This window comes from Micromys minutus (genome assembly GCF_963924665.1).
Source record: "Micromys minutus genome assembly, chromosome: 4".
In the NCBI taxonomy this organism is placed as follows: Eukaryota; Metazoa; Chordata; class Mammalia; order Rodentia; family Muridae; genus Micromys; species Micromys minutus.
In genome coordinates, this window is record NC_137973.1 from 28,503,406 (window position 1) to 28,526,300 (window position 22,895).

The 22,895-nt window shown below is 42.2% G+C and overlaps 2 protein-coding genes across 2 annotated transcripts; both read right to left on the bottom strand.

The window, feature by feature from the left end:
• Positions 1 to 776: 776 nt before the first annotated feature.
• On the bottom strand, positions 777 to 1,082 carry CRCT1 (cysteine rich C-terminal 1; the record flags this gene model as incomplete). Its single annotated transcript, XM_080916611.1, has 1 exon — positions 777 to 1,082. The coding sequence occupies one exon, from the start codon at positions 1,080 to 1,082 to the stop codon at positions 777 to 779; it is 306 nt and encodes a 101-aa protein (XP_080772737.1).
• Positions 1,083 to 4,401: 3,319 nt separating this feature from the next.
• LOC308419829 (uncharacterized protein) lies at positions 4,402 to 4,848 on the bottom strand (the record flags this gene model as incomplete). Its single annotated transcript, XM_080915659.1, has 1 exon — positions 4,402 to 4,848. One exon carries the CDS (start codon positions 4,846 to 4,848, stop codon positions 4,402 to 4,404), a length of 447 nt encoding a protein of 148 aa, XP_080771785.1.
• Between the last annotated feature and the right edge of the window lie 18,047 nt (positions 4,849 to 22,895).

The following is a 22,895-nucleotide window of genomic DNA, read 5'->3' on the forward strand; positions in this document are numbered from 1 at the left end:
GGATAGGAAAAGGGGGGAAGGAGCAGAGACAAAGGGAGGAAGGGGAAAGATGAATGAAGAGAAAGATCATTCAGCAGAACTGAATTCAAATTCGTGAACTTGTCATTTCAAACCAGACTCCCTCAGCTGCCTGGGCCTGCGAGGAGTGGGCTTCCTCTGGGAGGAACTCCAGTTTCCTGACCACTTAGAGCAGACCAAGCTAAGCAAAAGGATCTCCTGGATCTTGCAGCCTTATCGAAGTGACCCGAAGCATGACGTTAGTTTAGTTTCCCTTCTGTAAAAATGGACGCGGCAGCAGCCACCTCAGAGAGTCATTACACAAACAGACGAGACTGCCAACCCCAAATCCTTAGAACTCGCAGAGTTGATGTGTCTCCTTCAGGCACGAGCCTTCGAGGGTAAGTCTGAAGGGCTATAAAATAAGAAAAATGAAGGCACGGATGAAGGAATAAATAGGAAAAGAAGCGTTCATAGGAGGTAGAAGCTTTATTACGATGTCTCCAGGCAACAATCAAATCAGTAGGCCTGTTATGAACAGTACTGTACACGACCCTCTGCCCATAGCATGGTCTGAGGTTCCACCCCTGACTTTTGTATTTCCTGGGAGGAAAATCAACATTAGAGTACAGGTCTAAGAACAGGGTGAGGTTTCGGAACATCAAAGTGCAGCTTGCTCAAGGGGGACCAAACTCCTAGCCAGGTCATTCCTGTCACTAACTACTGTGGAGGACTGGGCGGCGAGAGCAGCAGAGCTGTTCTGGAGCATCTCTGGGCTCTCAGCAGCCACCAGAGCAGCAGCCTGAGCTCTGGTTGTTGCAGGAGCGTTGAGACCTTTGGCTTCCTCCGCAGCAGCAGCAGCCGCCACTGCGCTGCCGGCGGCGTCTCCTGGGAAAGCAGCAGCAGCCGGTGGAACTGGAGCCACAGCAGCCGGAGTCACCACCGCAACCGCCCCCACAGCCTCGGCTGCAGCCGCCGCCACAGCAGGACGAGGAGGAGGACGCAGGGGCAGGAGTTGGGGCGGGGCAGGGGGCGGAGCTCTGGGAAGACCCTTTGGAAAAGCCTTTGGCGCCCTGCTGAGACATCTCGGCGTTCGTCAAGATAAATCTGAAAGAAAAACAACCTTTTTAATAATCCCGCCTTTACAGAGTATCTAATAAAAATATGAAAAAAAATTACCTCCTTTTCTTTCCTGTAGTGGAACACAGAACTTTGGGGATTTGACTTGGGGCAAGAGGGATACGAGAAAGAAAGAAAAAGAAGGGAAGCAAAGAAACAAACGCAAACAGGTGCTTCCAGTGCCAGAGGCACAAAACAGGAAACAGAATATGAAAAGGACCCATTCCGTTTCCCTGACTGACATAAGGACCATCCGAGATCTCTGGCAAAAAGTAAAGCGCATAAGGCTGCGGTTTATTTGTATAACTCATTCAAAAATCTCTTGGCTTCAGCCCTTTCCCAACTGTATTCTGATCACACAGCCTTTCAAGTGGTAATCTCAGTTAATATTGTATAAGCATCACATCAGTCAAAGAAACCCACAAAGACCATCTGTGCCCCTCCGTGTTGGGTATAGAGAATCCAAAAACACAAAAGCACGTTCTGCACATTCTTTTTTGCCTGCCCTCCACATCATAAGCAAAAGTCTAGTCATAGCAGAGAACAAGAATAACCTAACCAGTATTCCTAAAGACCTGTGTTATTCAAAGCTCTTTATAGACTGGAAAACTTTTCAAAGGTCAGTGTCAGGCCAGACCTTTGCATCTTCATAGGCAACACAAAAGGCTGGCTCACTAGAAGCTGGATGCCCGGCCTATCTTCCCAACAGCTACACTCTGGCTGTATCCTTTTTTTTCTGTCTTCCATTCTTCCCAGCCTCCTCCCCAAGACCCTGCTTGGGTACTTACTAGACTTTGGCTCCACAGGAAGACTCAGTTCTCCAACTGGAACTTGACACCTGCTAGGCAGAAGACTGAACACTGTTTGGTCAGAGGAGCTTTTATAAGATTCTAACAAGTCCAGGTTCTTGGGAGGAGCCCGTTTCTCAACAGACATGCTCAGCTGACACTTACATCCCAGAGGCGTTCATCACTGATAGCACTGTAGGTGGTGCACGTGGACAACCAAGTCACTCCACAGAGGTGCCAGGATTGCTGTGGTGTGTTTACTTTTCAAACCGGACACTGTTCATAGCTGGGAGGGCTGTATGTGTGCTCAGAGAAGGCCTGAGGGGTCAAATGAGGAGTGGTCTGGGGTTCTCTCTTAAACAGAGAGCTGGGGAAGGGGGAGGAGAACACCTGCCCTGTTCCACTTTCTCACACACTTATTCATGTATAGCTATCTCCTTATCATTTATTGTCTTATTTGCATGTCTATGGCCCTTGGTTCTTGTCTTTGCATAACAGGCTGCAGGCTATGTGGTGAACCCTCTGGATTCTATCCAGATGCTACTAGAGAGCATTGAATGAAGATGATGGTAGAGATGGGAATCCCAAAGGTGGTTTCTCCCTATCACCATTGACAGGAGGAATAACGCAGGCAAGGTTAAAGGGCCATTAAGACCAAAAGAAGTCACTTGACCATATTTCTGTAATGCAACCCTGATGGATCTCAGACAAAAATGGGTGAGGCATATGGGCCTATTGGAAAATCGCAAGCCGGCTAGCCCATGGAGCTCCTGTTTCTGATATCATTTCCTTTAAGGATAGTTTTTTTCCCTAGTACTACTAACAAAGAGAAAAGAAGGACAAAACAAAATGAAATGAAAATGACAAAAGAAAAGAGGAGGAAAATTACAGGGAGAACAGCCCAGAAGTTCCCATAATAATTGTTGCATTTTGATTTGCTGATTAATAGAACTGGAGGAAACTTTAGAGGTCAACTGCCTCTGAGCTGCCTTTCAATCATATTGGAACTACTTTGTCATACCAACCACGAGTATGAGGCATAGGAGAATCTAAGACTAAGAATTCAGGGATTAAGAGTGAGATAGGCTTTCGGGGTGCGTTGCTGGGTGTGGCATGAGGAAACAGACAAGGAAAGACAAGTCATAGGAGATACCCGTTTCATTTGCCGTGGCTTTAGAGCCTGATTAACAGGTTGCCTACTGTACCAGAGCACCTGGCAAAAAGAAGAGACATCAAAGCTCAAAAAGAGAAGGAAGTCATGGTGCAATAAGGTAGATGTGAGTTTCCCTCTGGAAAACCGTGCAAAAGGTGAAGAAAACCAAGTTGAACATGAGAATCATATAGGAATCAACATGAAGAGATCAGGTGGACACTCACTGTATGGACATCTTACACCAACCTTAGGCATCACTGTTAACTCTTATCAACTGAGGGGCAAGCTGCTTATCTTCCATTGAAAGGCTGACTTGCAATGATCTCTTCTATCACATTTTTAGTATCTCCTGAGGAAGCCGACCCAATCCCAAAGGAATATTAGATGAACACCCAAACTCAGTGACTTAAGTACCCTTGATTCTATTACATACATGTGTGCACGTACACATACACACACCACCATTACATACATGTGTGCATGTACACACATACACACATCACCATTACATACATGTGTGTACGTACACACACACACCACCACCAGATAGGGGAATCTTTCGCTAAGATAATGTCTTTATTCTCTATTCAAACCCAAACCTAAAATTCTAGGGTTCCAAGAAAAATGAACTCCAACATTTCACCTCTGTCTCCTCAGCTTACTTCTCTAGAAATGGCTCCGCACTCAGCGCCCCTGGCTGACCAGCTGACAATAATCAGACAGCAATGTGTATCTACTCACTGGAGTTCACAATGTGCACTCTGGGCCGTCTTCTCCTCTGTGATTAAGAGATAAATTTTTCCACCCTCCCAGAGTGGAGCTCTGCTGGGTACTCCTTATCTCTTCTCAACCTCCCTCGGTTCCCCCCCCCCCCCCCCCCCCGTGCAAATTGGTATAAGGGCCGCAGGCCTCAGACATGATTCTTTTTCTCAGTCTTGTAGTTCCCAAATTTAGAGTACTAGGTTTTAAGTGGATTCAATGCCAAAAATATGCTCTTTAGATAAAGATAGGGACTATGGCTTGGTGTGGAGGGAGGGAGTTGGAAGAGGTAAGCAAAGACTCACTGGGAAGCCATGATGTCAGGAATCAAAGTTTTATTATTGCCCAGAAAATAGCTTCAGAGTTGATTTTTCAATATCTCATTCTCAAACAGTTGTGTCAGAAAGAAAAAGCAAAGCCAATGGATCTCAGAGTTGAGACCTCAAGACCTCATGGTAGATGAGCTTTAGGGAGATGAAGAAGGCCATACAGAGAGTTCTGGAAGTATTTGTTCGGGAAAACCAGAGAAGAGGTCTTGAGGCAGGTCTTCAGCCACTGCTACTCTCCGTGTTCTTCATCCCCATGTCAGCAGCAACCTCCAGAGCCCCCAGACTTCTGATGGCTGCTGCTGCCGCTGCTGCTGCTACTGCTGCTGCTGCTGCTGCTACTGCTACTGCTACTGCTGCCACAGCAGCCACTGCTGCCTCCGCCGCCGCCGCCACCGCTGCTGCCACAGCAGCTGCTGCCACCACTGCTGCCACAGCAGCTGCTGCCACCACCACTGCTGCCACAGCAGCCACTGCTGCCACCACTGCTGCAGCATCCAGAGCTGTGACGTCGGCGGCGGAGAGAGAATCGGGGTCTGTGGTGGCTCAGGCAGCAGCCTCCACCCCCAGAGCTGCAGCAGCCACCAGAGCTGGAGCCACAGCAGCCCCCTGAGCCCAGGCTACAGCAGGAAGAGGTATGAGGGCACTTTGGGGTCTTGCATTTGGGAGGGGGTTGGCACTGTTGCTGGCTCTGCTGACAGGACATCGCAAAAGGAACTGCATAAGAGTGAAAAATAACCAAAAAAAAAAAAAAAAAAAAAAAAATAAGTTCTGTAAGCTCAAATGTTGCATTGAAGGCTAAACTATGAATTTACAATATCCTATCTCTACAAAATTAGAAGTTTAAAACCGCAATCTTCTAAATTCATTTCAAGAATTTAAAAAAACAACAACAACAAAAAAAAAAAAAAACCCACAAAAAACAAAAAACACAAACAATCCCAGTATAGATACTTCTTTCAAACAAACTCACTGCAAGGTCAAAAAGATACTAGTACAATCTTCCATTACTTTTCCCTTCCAGAGAGACCCTTCCCTTCTAACTGTCTCTTCCCCTTGTTCATCTTCATCTTCAAGATTACCCTCAATTCCTCCCAGAGCCCCTTCTGCCCAAAACACCAACATCAGAGTCTCTCTGGTCTGGGAGATGTTCTACCTGCCTCAGATACTGGAGTAGATCACTCAGCAAGGAATGGACTGAGGTGCTATGAGAATGGTCCGCCTTTTATACAGTTCTGCTCTGACCTGAGATCCTCATGTGTGGGATACTGATAACATCTTTCATGAGGGGTATGCATGACTCCCTCCCTTTACATCCCAAAGATCTAATTCCTCCCTCTGTAAGCATCTGAGGCATTAATGCACAGAAAGAGCCTCTGAGAATTGCAAACCTGTAGGATGGTGATAGAACATTGCATACTAGATACAGCTCTTGTCCATCAATCTCACAAGCAGCTCTGCTATGCTCCCTATTTCCTGAGCTGAGCCACTTCCATTCTAGAGCTCAGAGAGGAAAGATAACATCTGTTTGTTCTTCAGAATAGATAATGAAAGAGATGAAATGGCCCTTTTAGAATATGGACAAGAACCCAAAATAAAACCCCTGGCCCAAGCTAATGAACAAATATGTCTCTTTTCATTCTTAGACAGTGCCATAACTTTGACCAAGAATTCTGGATTTTCTATTGATGCTATTTTAGGAAGGTCTGGTGAAGATGAGAGAGGTGGTTGGGATTCAGCCCATAAGCATTTGGCGCCAATAGATTTCTTCAAGTGGGCAGAAACCATTGAAGGCCCTGTTTCTACATATGGTCCTAAAGAATATACCTCCGGCTGGCCAAATGTAGAGGGACCATGTGTATACAGAGGGTGAAACGAGAGGAGAAAATTCATCGAAGTTGCCAGAAATGCAGCTTCAGCTGTAATCAACCCAAAGGAAAAAGCTGAGAGATCCTTTTTTCATAGATAACCTGAGGTAGAGACTTTTCTTCCAGTGCTGAGGAAAGGGGGCTTGGGGAACCTGCAAGGAGTTTTGAGCACCTAAAATGGAATACAAAATGTATTTTCCCTACAAAGAATGGGTAGATTCTTCCATGGGTAGATTAAATCCCCTGGGAAGTCAACAACACTGATTGAGCTGGGAGAGTGGTCAGTAAGTAAACAGTTCATAATGAAAGGCACAGGGCAACAACTGGGGGTGGGGAAAGCGGCAGTCTCTGGGGTTCATTCATGGGTAGATGGGCTGTAGTGGAAAACTCCATGCATAGTCACAACCCACATTCCAAGACCAATTCCCTGCTTTGCTCTCTCCACCCGTGCATTCTCAAGCAACTTGCTTAATTGTCTCTGGAAAATCAGGCTAATAACAGTCCTCAGCTCAGTAAGTAAGGCATAAGGATAAAGATCTCAGAGCAGAGCTAGACCCGTGGACATAAAATGCAACTTTAAAAAGACTCTGCATTGATGTGCTGATGTGCCAAATGACACCAATCAATACACATGATCTTTGTGATTTTAAGTATCAGTTTAAAAAAAAAAAAGTTGTGAAAACCTATGTAATTTCAGAAGTAATCAAATCACCATAGATCCCATTTCTTCTAGAAGTATACTCTAAAATTATGTGAGACGAGAAAAAAATGTTTACCTCAAAGGGTCATTTGCAGATTAAGCTAATCATCATTTGGCTCCTGGAATAATGCCTAGTATATAACACAACAGCTCTGATGTCACATGTGTTCTCTGATAACAGAAGATTAAGAATGTTTATGTGTCATTGGTGAATGGGGGTACACAGACACCATTCCCATGAAAACAATGTCACTTGTAATCCCGTCTCCAAATACTTCACTATGTTCTTCCCTTTAGTTTGTACTGTGCATCATTTGTAGTGATCTGGGTTTTGCATTATTTCTTTATAATTGTCATCATCCTATTTATGTAAGGGGTTTCCCGGTTAAATTTTCAACTAAGACTTTAATGGGAACATTCTCCGTGTACTCCATTTGAAGGGTGAACGTCAGAAGATCATTTCACAGACACCATGTCTATGTGGCAGGAGACATCGAGTCCTAAGACAGGTTCCATGTTTGAGTCTCCGCTCCTCACTTAGCAACAGTGTTAATTTGAACAAAATACTATAGCCCTCCAACTCATTCCTCATTTCAAAATGAAGATGTAAATGGCACTTATCCCCCCAAGGTCATTTACAGAGTGACTAGCATTTATAAACCACTTACAAAAGTACCTAGCATACACAAAGAGTACATTTTTTTAATAAATTGAACAACTTTATTTTTAAAAAATAAAGATAAATGGACAGAGTTTAAGCATTTTTGCATAAAAGTATATGAATACATTTTTGTCAGTACTTGATTGTTTTTAAAAAGGTTTGATAGTATCCATTAAAATCTTACTAGTTACAATGAGCATAAAGTACATGTAAAACAAGATGCAATGTGGAAATAGTCAAAGTTTTCTTGGTATGTAAAGATTAAGCATAATGATTTATTTTGGCCTTTGTTTTCTTGAACTTCATATAGTCTGTAAGTTGTTTCTGGGGTGTTCACAGCTTTCTGGGGTTAGTATCCAATTATCAGTGACTGAATATTATGTCTGTTCTTTTGTGACTGGGTTATCTCACTCAGGATGATATTCTCTAGATGCAGCCATTTTCTTAAGAATTTGGTCAAGTCATTGCTTCTGGTGGCTGAGTAGTATTCCATTGTGTAAATGTACCACAATTTTTGTATCCATTCATCTTCTGAAGGATATCTGGGTTCTTTCCAGCTTCTGGCTATTATAAATAGAGCTGCAATGAACATTGTGGTACATGTATCTTTGTTGTATGTTGGAGCTTCTCTGGGGTATATGCCCAGAAGTGGAATAACTGGATCTTCAGGTAGTACTATGTCCAATTTTCTGAGGAACTGCCAGACTGATTTCCAGAGTGGTTATATTAGTTTGCAACCCAACCAACAGTGGAGAAGTGTTCCTCTTTCTCCACATCCTCATCAGCATCTGAATTTTTGATCTTACCATTTCTGGTTGGTGTGAGGTGGAATCTCAGGGTTGTTTTGATTTGCATTTCTCTGATGGCTAATGATGCCTAGCACTTCATTAGATGCGTCTCAGCCATTTGTTATTTCTCAATTGAGAACTTTTGTTTAGCTCTGTACCCCATTTTTAATAGGGTTGTTTGATTCTCTGGTGTCTAATTTCTTGAGTTCTTTGTATACCTTGGATATTAGGCCTCTATCAGATGTGGGGTTGGTAAAAATTTTTTCCTAATCTGTTGGCTGCCATTTAGTTTTTTGGACAGTGTCCTTAGCCTTACAGAAACTTTGCAACCTCATTAAGTCCCATTTGTGGATATTTGACTTTAGAGCATGAGCCATTGGTGTTCTGTTCACGAAATTTTCTCCTGTGCCTATGTGTTCTAAGGTTTACCCTACTTTCTCTTCTAATAATTTCAGTGTACTTGGTTTAATGTGGAGATCTTTGATCATGTTGCACTTGAGCTTTGTACGAGGAGATAAGAAAGGTTCTATTTTTATTCTTCTGCATGCTGAGTGCCAGTTGGATCAACACCATTTGTTGAAGAGGCTGTCCATCGAATGTTTATAGCTCCTTTGTCAAAAATCAGGTGACCATATGTGTGAGAGTTCATTTCTGGATCTTCTATTCTATTCCATTGATCCACGTGCCTATCTCTGTACCAGTACCATGCAGTTTTTAGCCCAATTGCCTTGTAATATAGCTTGAGGTCAGGGATAGTGATTCCCCCAGATGTTTTCTTGTTGTTGAGGATGGATTTCGCTATTCTAGGTCTTTTGTTATTCCAGATGAAATTGCTCTTTCCAACTCAATGAAGAATTGGGTTGGAATTTTGATGGGGATTGCATTGACTCTGTAGATTGCTTTTGGTAAGATGGCCATTTTTACAATGTTGATCCTTCCAATTCATGAGCATGGGAGATCTTACCATTTTCTGAGATCTTCCTCGATTTCCTTCTTTAGAGATTTGAAGTTCATGGAAACTAAACAATGCTCTATTAAACGATAGCATAGTCAAAGAAGAAACAAAGAAAGAAATTAAGGATTTTCTAGAATTCAATAAAAATGAAAACACAATATACTCAAACCTATGGGATGCAATGAAAGCAGTACTGAGAGGAAAACTCATAGTTCTGAGTGCTTCCAAAAAGAAATTGGAGAGAGCATACACTAGCAACCTGACATCACAGTTGAAAGCTCTAGAACAAAAGGAAGCAGATACACCCAAGAGGAGTAGATGGCAGAAAATAATCAAACTCAGAAAAATTAACCAAATTAAAAAAAAAAAAAAAAAAAAAGGACCATTCAAAGAATCAACAAAACCAAGAGCTGGTTCTTTGAGAAAATTAACAAGATTGATAAACCCTTAGCCAGACTAACTAGAGGACAAAGAAATAGTATTCAAATTAACAAAATCAGAAATCAAAGTGAAGATATAACAACTGAAACTGAGGAAATTTAAGAAATCATCAGATCCTACTACAAAAGCCTATAGTCAACAAAGCTGGAAAATCTGGACGAAATGGATTAATTCCTAGACAAATACCAGATACTAAAGTTAAACCAGGACCAGGTAAACAATCTAAATAATCCTATAACATCTAAAGAAATAGAAGCAGTCAGCAAAAGTCTCCCAACCAAAAAAGAAGCCCAGGTCCAGATGTGTTCAGTACAGAATTCAATCAGACATTTACTGAGGACCTAATACCAATATTGTCCAAATTTTTTCACAAAATAGAGTCAGATGGAACAATACCTAACTCATTTTTCAAGACCATAATAACCCTCGTTCCTAAACCACACAAAGACCCTACAAGGAAGAGAACTTCAAACCAATCTCACTTATGAACTTTGATGCAAAAATACTCAACAAAATCCTTGCAAACCAAGAACACATCAAAATGATTATTCGCTATGATCAAGTAGGCTTCTGCCCTGGGATTCAGGAATGGTTTAATATACAGAAATCCATCAACGTAATCCACCATGTAAACAAACTCAAAAAATTAACCACATGGTCATCTCACTAGATGCTGAGAATGCATTTGACAAAATTCAACACCCCTTCATGTTAAAAGTCTTGGAAAGAACAGGAATCCAAGGCCTATACCTAAACATAATAAAAGCAATATACAGCAAACCAACAGCCAATATCAAACTTAATGGTGAGAAACTTGAAGCAATCCCACTAAAATCAGGGACTAGACAAGGCTGCCCATGCTCCCCCTACCTATTCAACAGAGTACTGGAAGTGCTGGCCAGAGAAATTAGACAGCAAAAGGAAACCAAAGGGATACAAGTTGGAAAGGAAGAAGTAAAAATACTGTTTGTAGAGGACATAATAGTGTATGGCAGTGACCTCAAAAATTCCACCAGAGAATTTCTACAACTGATAAACATGTTCAGCAAAGTGGCTGGATATAAAATTAACTCAAACAAATCAGTAGCCTTCCTCTAATCAAAGGACAAACATATGGAGAAAGAAATTAGGAAAAGATACTCTTCACAAAAGTAACAAACAATATGAAATACCTTGGTGTGACTCCAACTAAGCAAGTGAAGGACCTGTATGACAAGAACATCAAGTCTCTAAAGAGTACTTCATAAATGGTTTTTTAAATGATACCCACACCATTGTACTTATGAAGTTTATAACACAGGGTACAGGTTGGACTTAGAGACTACTGGCGAGAAAGCAGATATGCTGTTTCAGTTGCTACATCTCAGCAAGAGCCTACTTGCTGAGAAATGTAAGAAGAATGCAGAACGTAACTAAAATTTCTAGGAAAAAAGTTCAATAGAAGCTAAAGAAATTATATGTTTAATACATGAGTATGATAATGTATAACAGCAACAATGCCCATCTGCTTACAATTCTTTGGATGTGCATCTGCCCATGTGACCTCACAGGTAAGGTCTTTGAATTCAGAAATCTTTGAGAGATCTAACTTGTTGCTTTGTGAGCAGTAGAGGCTCATTTTTTATTTCTTCATCAGGATGAATTTGCCATTTGGAAAAAAAAAAAAAAGAACAGATACCTCCAAAACATCTGGACTAAGGCTTCTTTTAACAACTTCCATATAGTTCATGGAATGATAGAATATGTGAGTAGGATGCTGGCTGCCATTCATAGATGGTGATTCCCAACCCTAGAGGCCACAGCATTCTCCAAGAGGTCATTGGGTGGTTCTAACGCAGATCAGGTGAGAGAATCATTGGTGTAGATTAGGTACCTCTGTTTTAGACAAGAAAACTGAGACTGGGAGTTAAATAGAGGTTTCTATTGACTCACACAAGGTTAAAGATGGAGTTGTGCTTTGAATCAACCATTCCTCCTCACAGCACCCTGCCTCTCAGATGAAATTAATTTCTTTGCAGTATTTTTTTCCTAACAAGAGTTACTTTATAAGTGTCCATTTCCCTAAATGTATCCCTAGTTCTATAGTTATAGATATTTCCTTTGAGTCACTGCTCCTGGATCAATACAGTGGGAGATATGTGGCATTTACACTCTGTGTGGTATTTTAAACAATATGGATGTAATTTTAAAGTATATTATAAAGTGTATACGTTGATGCAAATAATCTCCTTGTATACAAGAGACTTGGACATGGTGGGAAGGAAGGCAAAGTGGGGTTCACAGGAAACCTAGGCCTAACTCCTGGGGATGCCTGGAATTCGCTTACTAATCATGGCTATTGAAGTTGGAGTGAAAATAACTCTAGTAAATCATGGCCTGAATCTTCAAAAGTCATTGTTACTTCTACTCCCCTCAACAACCACAGAAATGGTTGTCAGACATTGCCAGGGAGGGGCTATCTGAGAGGCCACAAGAAGCCTTCCTGGGGCTGCACCACTGTGATAACTCTGCTGTGACCCAGAAGTTCAGCCTTGCCCACACCTGACTTATCACTGCATCTAACTCACAGACACTGATGACATCAATGAGATTCAAATATGGGCCTGACACATAAACCTCCTTCCTGTAGGAAAACTCCTGCAAGAAGTAGGAGTGTAATCTGGTCACCTGAGCATGAGGTTGCAGACAGACCTTTGATGAAGAACATAACTAGAAAAGCCCCATCACATCATATGAACGGTTCCATCCTTGTACAGATCCAGAGGGTGGTCCTTGTAACCCCGTCCTTTGCCTTCCCTTTCTCTGTTCCTTGAACTAAGAGATCCACCTGCCTCTGACTTCCAAGTTCTGAGATTAAAGGCGTGGACCACCACAACCTGGCTTGTTGGCGTGATATTTTTAGTACTCATGATTATCTTGGCGTAATCTCTGGTAGTCAGTGGTACTCATCCCCATTCCTCAAACTTGTGAAGCTTTTACCTTATACAGCAAAATGGACTTGCATGTTTGACTAAAGTTACAGGTCTTGAGATGGGAAGACCTTCTTGGATTACAGGGATGGGCCTAATGTCATCATTAGGGTTCCTCTAAGAAGCAGGGAAAAGGGTGAGAGTCAGAGAAAGAAGATATGACAAGGGAAGTGGGTGTTGGGATGAGGCATTTTTAAAATGGAAGAAGGCTTGATCGGCCCAAGAGTGTGGCTTACCTCTGGAAGCTGGAAAACACAAGCAGCTTTCTTCTTCCTACAACTGAAGGGTATGTGAGGGGGATGGGAGGAGGCTTCTAGAAGTTCTGCTATGAATCTGAAAACCCCATTTTCTTCCTTCATAGACACTGCTGTCTCCAATAATAGAATACTTAAAAGACATAGACAAAAGCAGGAACACTCAAGGCTGACTCATGGCTTCTTGGAGACAAGGTGTATGAGTGCTTTCTGAGAAAACCCTACTTCCGGGAACTGAGCCACTCCAGCTCAGCCTGGCAATGTGTGCCTGGTCCTTGACCTTTCAGATGCAGCTGTGATGTTATCTCCATCATGAGGAACATTTCCACAGCTGGAGCCTGAGGCAGGAATGCTCCAGGATCCTCTAGAATGAGTAAGTGGAGAAAGGAGGATCCCTCCTCTTGGAGAATAAATAAACATATTGGGGAGGCACTCAGAAAGAGTAAAAATAGCCAGTGAGGCTCCCAGGAGCTCGTGCATTAAGGCATCTTGTTTTTCCAGCTGGGGATGAAGTGGCATGCTCAGGTGCAGTGGGGAGGGGCTAGCTGCACAAGGGCCAAGACACCAAGACTCACACAACTTGTCTGACTCTCACAACTGCAAAAAGCTGTGGTTGTTTTTTTTTTTTTTTTTTTTTTTTTTGCCACTGTTAGGCAAACTATTCTAGTGGACATATTTTTTAAAATATATAATTGTCTACACTCACACTGAGAACCCCCAGAAAGCCAGGACTTGGGTAGGCAGTGAGGAGGTAGGATGGTACTCTCCATCCACCATCACCCAACAGGAATCCTAACAGTCAGCATCTCAATGGAGAGTTCCTACAGAACTCTAATACGAGTAGACTCTGATGGGAAGGGAACAAAACCCAGGCAAAGTGAATTAGAAAAGTGGTGTGTACTGTGAGTTACACACTTTACAGTGTAAATAGTATACTGGCCATATTTATTTTAGCCTTTAGATAAGTTAATATAGTATATAAATACATTTGTACCATATGGAGGTACATCAACATGCCAACAGCAATTATTTCTGAGTGGGAAATGACAAATATTTTAGTTAGTTTTCTGTACATGTATTTTCTAACCTTAGTTTATTTAGTTAGTTAGTTGATTTACTAATAATTTTTGTACTTAATATTTAAGTTACTGTAGAGATACTATACAGACAAAAATAAAAAAGTTCCCATCAGAATGACTCCTTGGATTCTACTTCATTATTGTTTTGAGTTTCTTTTAGCACCAGGCAACATGCTCAGTGGAAATACAAGGATGGAGTTGTTACTCACAGTCATGTCTCCGAGGCTCAGAACCCCTCTCTCTGCCTGTCTGACCTCTAATGTGTTGCACTTCTGTTGAGTACCCAGAATGCACAGCGAAAATACAGCACATGCCCTAAGAACATCTGCTGAGGGTAACCAATCATGCCAAAGGAAGGAGCCATGCTTGAGGGTGGGGTGGGAAGACCAAGAAGAGCAGTATTGGTACCGCACTCAGGATAGATCATGTGGCCTGGCCCTGAGCTCCAATTGGGGACTAATAATGCTGGTTTTCAACTCTTTGTATATCAAGTCATGGACAAATAATATCAGGAAATTATTGTTGATTTAATTAAAGTCTTGGCTCCAGTAGTGAGAACAGTTAGCTCTCAACCACAACCCATGCAAAAATATCATTTTTCCCTTGGAGATCTCAAAGCTCAATTGATTATGTTCCCACTCCAAAAATTAAAGATATTTAATTTGAAACCTAGATCCAGAGCACAATGCAGACAAAGTAAAGGAAGGAAGAGAAAGAGGGAAGAAAGAAAGAAAAAGAAGACAGAAGAAGGCTAGAAAAATAACAGACAAAATGTGGGGCACAAGGAGCTTTTCCCTTGTGCTCCATTCTGTTGATTTTAAACAATGAGCCAAAGTGCCTCTTGCCTGATACAGGAAAATACCCATAGATTCTAGCACCAGGACTTATAATTGCAGTTGAAGCTGCTGCTTTTTCACCTCTTTTTCTTTGACATTGGATGCTACATGCCGACCATGCTCACTCCAGCTCAAGGCTGAACCTGTCCTGCCATGCCAGGACTTCCGGGGCCTGATCAGCCATGCTTCTGCCTCTGGAGCACAAGCAAAGTGTGGTTGAGTCATGGTCCAGGCATCTGGACAATTTCACAGATGCCTAAAGGCTCTGTGTTAATGATGAAATAGCCAAGAATTTCCTGCTGCCTTTGTGCCAGTCCTTTCCATAAAAATCCAGCATAGTTCTCTGAGAACTAAAAGACTCTGTCCTAAGTTTGCACACAAGCATTTACACACACACACACACACACACACACACACACACACACGCACACACACAAGCATTTACCTCAGTACTCGAAAATTCTCTCACTGCCTTTAATGTCTTACTATAGCATCCCCTTGCTGCCATGTGACTATCTCCTCTCTCCTCCCAGGTCCCCATCCTTTACCCTACCTTCTGATGACATCAGCCTTTCCACTGACTCTCAGCTGGGTTGAGTAGGCATGACGTTAAGCACTGAAAGGCTCCGACTTCATGCCACACCCCCCAGGCTTCCTCAATTTTAATATGGTCAGTAAGGAAGGCAGGTAAAAGAGTGATGTTAGAAAAGGTACACTATGGCTGAAGCAAACTGCTCACAGCGGTCATTGTATACAATACTATCAATGCCTCCCTGAAAGCTGCCTCAGCTCTATCAGTAAATAATCCCAACGTGAGTTAGGACCCATCTTGCCTTCTCCTTGATCATCACCCCCACATCTAATAATACACATGGATTTTTTTCCTTCCAGCCTCACTTCCTCTTTCCTACAGATTCTTTCCATCTTTCTAGAAGATGAAGAGTCTGAGCTACTAAAAACTTTAATGATTCCCATGCTATTTCCAGAGGAAAAGAAAAATCAGGTTCCCCCAAAAAGTACCCAACTTCTTAATAACTTAACATCTTCTAAGAATCTCCTAACTTTATGCTCCCTGTACCATGTACGTGCCGTGGCTTGACCAAATTTTTACCATCCCTGAATGTATGCAGATGTACCTGCTTTCTTAATGTGTTTTTCAGGTTTCTGCCAAGGGCTGTGTCTAGGAAACCTGCACAGACAGATCCCAGCTACGCCTGCTACAGGGTGAACCTTAGAGAAATAACTGTGATGCTCTGCTTGCCGGCCTTTCCTGAAGAATTTAGAGTTTGCCCAGCTTAGGGTCGTAGGGTTGTTACTTTCACATGGCTCGGCTCATTATTAAAACTCCAAGGAGACTTTCTGAAAGTCTGACCCCAGCTTCCCTAAGGACAGGCGCCTCAGCTCATTCATCACAGTATCCTCAAGGCCAGACATGGCTCATAGCATTCAGCAAATAGTTCTTGAATGAAGACAGAACCAGTAGAAGAATGAGAGCGTGCAGTCATTGTCACAGAGGGAGGAGGGCCCACGGGGCCAGTGTGACTGCAGCACAGGTTCTGACCTTGACTCAGTCTGATTCAATTGGAAATAGTGACTGAAGTCACTTCTCAGCACGTTGCCTTGGTGTCCCAGGGATGCTTGGCAAACACCAGGTGTTTGAATTCCTAGGCAAATTAGGTGATGTTGGGCCTACTTGAGCTATTCTTAGAATTCTCAGATTACGTGGAGTCTATCAGGTATTCCGGATATCTCTTCTTATCCAGAAACTGGTGAAAGAAATAAGGACAGGTGCTCCAGCAATAACATGTCTTTTTTACTGCCACTCCTTTAAGTGACTACCTTGCTGACCACATCAGAACTCAGGGAGTCTAATGGTGATGAAATGGAATCTTGCAGTGTTCAAGGAAATGTCCATTCAACCCACTGAGTGCCAGGAAGACTTGGGGAAGTTTTATGGGAAGATTAAAGCCTTATTGATTTCTGTTGCTGAGTCTACCCCCTCCCCCCACATACACACACACCACATACTTCAGACAGCTGCTTTAACTGAACAGAAAATGGGCCAATTTGATGGTTTAATGACTACTATTCTGAGGAGGTTCCCCTGTAGAATCCCTTTGAATGAGCTTTCTGGATGTCTGTCAGTTCCTAGCATACACTGAAACATCCTAGTGATCACAGTCTTCTGTTACAGACAGGACTTAGATAGTAGAGCAAACTTCAGGCATCAAATAGGTCTGATTGTTCTAGGTTGCTGGTGTATTAATAAATCCCAGAAGATACTTGGAGCATAGTAGAAGTTGAGTAACTATTTGCAGTAAGAAGGAAGTAGAACAGAATACAAGACACTTGGATAGGAAAGCTTATTTACTTGAGCAAAAGTCTGTTGAGGCAGAAAATGTCATCCTATAGACACCCTTTGTAAAACATAACCAGTGCCCTAAAACCTTTTGTTGCTATGTCTTCCAGCTCTGTCCCTTCTTGGGACTTTCCAAGACCATTACTTCCAACAGTCATCCCTGAGACCACAGAAGGACCTTGTCTCCAAAGCACCAACCTCAAAAGTACTTTGCGCCTCAGTTACTAAGGTGCTGTTTCTCATTGGGAGCCAGGATGCAGAAGATGAATGGATTCTGTCAGGAGAGTAAAACATGAGAGCCAGGATGGAGCTACTCATACGTAAGGTTGAAACAGTTTAACAGAGTAAATGCAGTTAAATAAAATTAAATAGGAGAGAGAGAAACCTTCTTCTGAGTTTCCATTCTACCCCTTGTCAACATTAAACACTGAACATTGTTCATTCCTTCTTTGAACCTCAATTTTTTTAATCAACAAAATGAATGCTTATCATTTTCTATCTAATCAGATGACCTCACATATAGCAATGTACTTGATGAGCCATAAGTACTAGGAAAATATAAGCTAATAATAATGACAGAAACACAACCAGCTAATAGTGATGTGATAATCAACTTGTGAATGGCATTTCGCTCACATAACCTGAAGCTTTATGTGGTATCCCTGGTTCTAGAGGCCAGAGAGTAGCAAATCATACTAGAGGGGACTGACAGGCAAGACATGAGCATTAATGATGCTTCTTGACTTTGCTGGAGCCTACCTAGAAGACAGTAGTAAGGACAAACATTCCTGGCTACAAAATAGCAGTAATAATATCTGGAAGCTAGTTTTTGTGACCCAGCCTCAACAGACTCCTCTGGTTGCTGGAGAGTGAGTACTTCGGTCTCCCTAGCTGGTTACGCAGGCCTCCAGGAACAAGGATGTCAGGGGAGACAACAAGCTGGACTTGGGAAGTCAGTTTGCCTCCTGAGGCCAGTGTGACCTCATAAGGACAAGAAGGAAGCTGATGAGATGAATTCTACAAGTCCACCACCTTGGACTGGATGTGATAAAACTGTCTCTGAGTTCTCCCTCAGGTTCACTCCTTGAGAACCAAAGGTCTATGGAACTGTAACTAAGATCCAAACACTAGCAATGCCTTCTACCAAGTCACATCACATACAAAAGGCACCTGAAGCTGCTGCTGGCTGGCTCATGGGCTGGTTGGTTACCACTCAGTCTTTAAGAACACTGAGCAAGGACCTAGAATGTGTTTAAAAGACATTGTAGAGCTGCAGGGAGGTGGGACAGCCATGATCCCTCCTGAGGTCCCATGAGCATTCAGCTGGAAGATGGATGGGAAAGTGCTCTTTAAGCCTCAAAGCACTGTATAAATAGCATTTGTCCATGTCGGTTGTCTCTCCCACATAAAACCAAAGTCAGATTATGAACAAGATAAACAGGAAAACAAGCAACTACTCAGATATCATCATGCAACAAGTACTTCTTCACCATCTCTCCCAAAGTAAATATTATGTGACCAGACCAGGACAGGAATGATTGGAGGCTAACTGCTAAGCCCCAGGTCACATAAGCTCAGGGATCAGACACAAAGGTCAAACAGGTGCTCTGTTAGTACCCAGTAAACACAGCAGTAATTCCTGTTCGTGTTTTCACCCCCATTCTGCTCCTCAGCTTCTGGGTGAGCTGGGGAAGAACAGACACACTCACCTGTAAGATGCTAAGAAAAGAAAAAAGAGAGTTCCCATCAGGAAAGAGTAACTAGTAAGGTGGAGAGTGGTCCTGTGCCAGAAAGCCACATCTCTATCTGCTCTGGTGTTTGTTATTTCTTATATCTTCATGGGAGACAAGCATAGTTGTACCATGAGCTACGTCCAGCTCAGCTTTCCACCACAGCTGACACAGAGTGGACAGACACAGAAACCAAGGTTCAGAGAGGAGCTACACATCTAAGGAACAAGCTGAAGAGTGCACGAGGCCTGTTTCTGAGCCCGCTCCCATCACTGTGCTGTGGAGTGGTCCCATAATGCCAAATTATCCAGGCTGACGTCTGTGCTTCTCATGATCCATGGAGTCCCTTCAGCCTTCCTCTGCATTTGCAGAATCTACTGCTTCCCTGTGAACTATACGAGGCTTTCCAGATAAGCATTCTACTTCCCAATAAAGCAAAGAATTGAGGGATTTGGGGTTAGGTACCAGGAGAAGGCATACCAAGTATTACCAGGACAGTTGGAATAGTACTGTATAGTGATACAGTGACCACTAAAATAGATGAGTCTTGTACAGGGACTCAGTGACCACCAAGACAGATGGAAAAGTCCTGTACAGTGAGGTAGTATCAACCAAGACAGATGGAGGCGTCCTGTATGGTCTTGCAGTGACTACCAAGACAGATCTCTACCATATGAAGAAACTGGGGACCAAAGCCAGAGTAGAAAAGACAATAGAAAGTGACAAACATAGAACGTGCATTTTTTGAATTCCTGCCCCAATAAGCCACAGTCTTTCTCTTAGGGCAACAATCCTGCCCCACATAGCAAGCCACAAGCCTTCTTTCCCAAGATTCAAGGAACTGTGTGTGAATATTGGTCTCCAGTTACTAGCCATTAACCACAGATACTAGCCAATCCCTGCCGCCATAACCTCAGCTTCTCCCTAGAAGTGTTATCCTTTGATTGAAACGCCCCCTGATGGTATGGTTGGAAAACTCATCCTTGGAAGTTAAGCTCATTTGAATCTGGGTCTTGAGGGGGAAGTATTTACCCTGAGTCTCACTTTCTGATTGCATAATGAAAACAAAATGCTTTTCAACTTTGAAGTTTGGTTTGAAAATGTGATCTCAAATGTGAACTTACCAGCATGGTGCCCAACAAGTAAAACATTCAGTGTGTTACTTCCCCTTCTATAAACCCTTGCTTTTCATGATAAGGATTCAGAATAGTTCATTGGGTCTATTAAAAAAATTAAGGTATCAGGTAGAGAGATATACTGGAGGTGGAATCAGAAGAGACACCACTGAGAAACTATTGAATTAGCCTTCTCCTGCTTTAGGATTGGCAAATGTGCCCAGTTACTCCTTGTAATAACTAAGAATGGGTGGCTTTAAGTCCTGAGCTCATAGTTGAAGCCCTTATTCCTGCATCTTAATTCTTGTCTATGAAATGACAAGTCAGTAATCCAGTAACTATTTATTAAACTGATAGCATCTTCCAAACTTCAAGCCTGAAGTAGAATGAGTGGGAAACCACCAGAAAAATGAACCTGAACACGGGGAAGCTGTCACCTTTGCTGCATATGAACAAACAACCTACTGTGGGAACAAAGGCATGCAAAGGCAGCTGTGGAAAGTCATGAATTTGAGAGCCTATGGGTTGTATTTGAGTGAGATATTTAATTTCTCTAGGGCTAGCTTTCTAGAAAATGAGATGATTAGTCAGTTAACATGATTGTTGGTAGGTAAATAGGAAAATAATGAATAGATAATAGACGGGTTAGAGGAATATTAAATATTTTATAAGGATATGTTTCACCTCTGCTTTATTTGTGTACATGTGTATGTACTTTTATGAAGTGTAATATAATAAAAATTCTATGAACTATAATAAGCAAAACCACTTTAAATAGTGTCTTGCGTACAGTAATCCTCACATAAATGTCCATTGTTTTCTAGATGATACATAGAAGGCAGTCCGCAGTTTCCATAGAGGAAAGCAATGGAATTCTGAATCCTTGGAGCTTTGCACTGGCCAGCAACAGCTTCCTACCCTGATGTACATCTCACTCACCTAGATGCAGAGCTATTTTTTGACTCATGCTTTTGACTCTGTCTCCCCCTAGTGGCCCTACGTATGCAAAGCAAATGAAGTACTCAAGGTCTTTGGCCATATAGACATGTTAAAATCCCTGGAGACTTGGATGACTGTGTGATGTGGCTGTGAAGAAGCAGCAATAGAAAGAAGAAAAGTGGGAAGAACAGTTGGGTAGGGATCCCTTTGGAACAGTGTGAGAGAGAGAGAGAGATCATTTGCAAAGACTGCTATAAACCAAGCGTCACCAACCAAAGAGCTTAAATAACAGAGATCGTGTGACGTTTTCTCACCATTCTGTAGTTAGCACCAGGAAGTTCATAGGCCTGATGCCTTCCTGGTCTCCTATCCTTGTTTGTATATGTTGATCTTCTCCCTACACCTTCGCAGATCTTCCATCTCTGTCTGTGTCCCAAACCTCTTTAAAGCACACAGTCACTGGGTTGAGGCGCACAACTCCTAACTTCATGTAAACTCAGTTACTTTTAGTGATCCAGTTTTGGGACACAGACACATTCTGCAGCACTAATTCCTTCTATAATAATAGATAAGAGACACAGTCCACTTAGAGAAACATAACCAATCATTCCCTCAGAGACCTGAGAGAGGAGGACAGAGATGAAAACGGGCACAAACAGGTAAAGGCCATAACCATGCTTAGCCCATGAAAGGTTAGGGTGGATAGAAATTATGCAAAGATCTCAAGGGAGCAAGGTTAGGCAGCTTCTGGAGGATGGCTTCGAAGCTCTGGCACTCTGAGAACTAGAAAATTAGTCACAACTCACTTTCTCTCCACAGTACAGGAGAAGTTGGTCCCCTGACTCCCTGTACAGCAGCGGTTCTCAGCCTGTGGGTCACGATCTATTTGCTGGTCGAGCAAGCTTTTCACAGGGGTGGCTTATCAGATATGAGGCTTATAAAAATATATGCATTATGGTTAATAACAGCAGCAAAATTACAGTCATGAACTAACAACAAAAATCATTTCATGGTTGAGGGTCACCACAACATGAGAAACCATTTTAAAGGGTTGCAGCACGAGGAAGGTTGAGAACCACTGAAAAATAGTAATTGATTTCCACACTAAAAACTCATAACAAAGAAGGAACAGAACAGAGACAAATGATCCTAACTTCCCTCTCTAGAACATCAGCATTGCTTGACCTGACTGGTGGTTCTTCAGAAACCGCCATTGGCAAGGCTGCCTGTAAAACCTGATTTAGAGTTCATCCAATGGGAAAAGTCTTCTTTCCAAGGAACTGGGGACAATCTTCAACATCATTATAGAAAGTGGAGCAACTCCAGGCTGCGTAGTACAGTAGGGCACAGCTGGAGCAAACAGATGACTAATTGTAAAGTTAAAATAATAAGCTAACTCAGCAAAGCCCCAGAAGACTCTAAGCTGTTAAATCTGGCTTAGTTGTAAGCTCTTTGCAAACAGGTATGCATATCATCCTCGTCTACATAATAAGTCTGTGGCTGGCCTAGGCTACCCGAAGTCCTGTCTAAACAAACATCAATGCTCAATAATTTATGTATTCAGTGCCTTCTCTGTAGCTCTGTTACCATGCAGTGTTTTTAAGATATGCCTTTCTTTACGCATACTAATTGAACTATGTAAGAAGGAGACAGTGTTTCATTATTCTTAATGACAGAGAAATACTAAACTGCTGATAAAGAAAAATAATGCTTCTTTTAGCTAATTTTACCTGGTTTTATTTGTAAGAATATTATTCATTTCTTTGTAAGTTGCCTTTGTGAGTCGATGACAGGTTTTTTAAAAGTCCTTCCTTATTTTCCTTCACAGAAGACAAATACTGTCTGCCACAGGCATCTACTGCCACAAACTCACACCGTGACTCCACTTTCTGAATGACAGGCATGTGGTGTTTAAATCTATCTCCTCTTGGAAAGAATCCAAACACTATGTCAAGCGAGTACACTGCTGCCTTCAAATAACCACACTGGAACCCTACTCAAAACAAATTTATTAGAATCTTCAATAAAGCAAATTTATTGTGGCTTTATTTTTCTACAA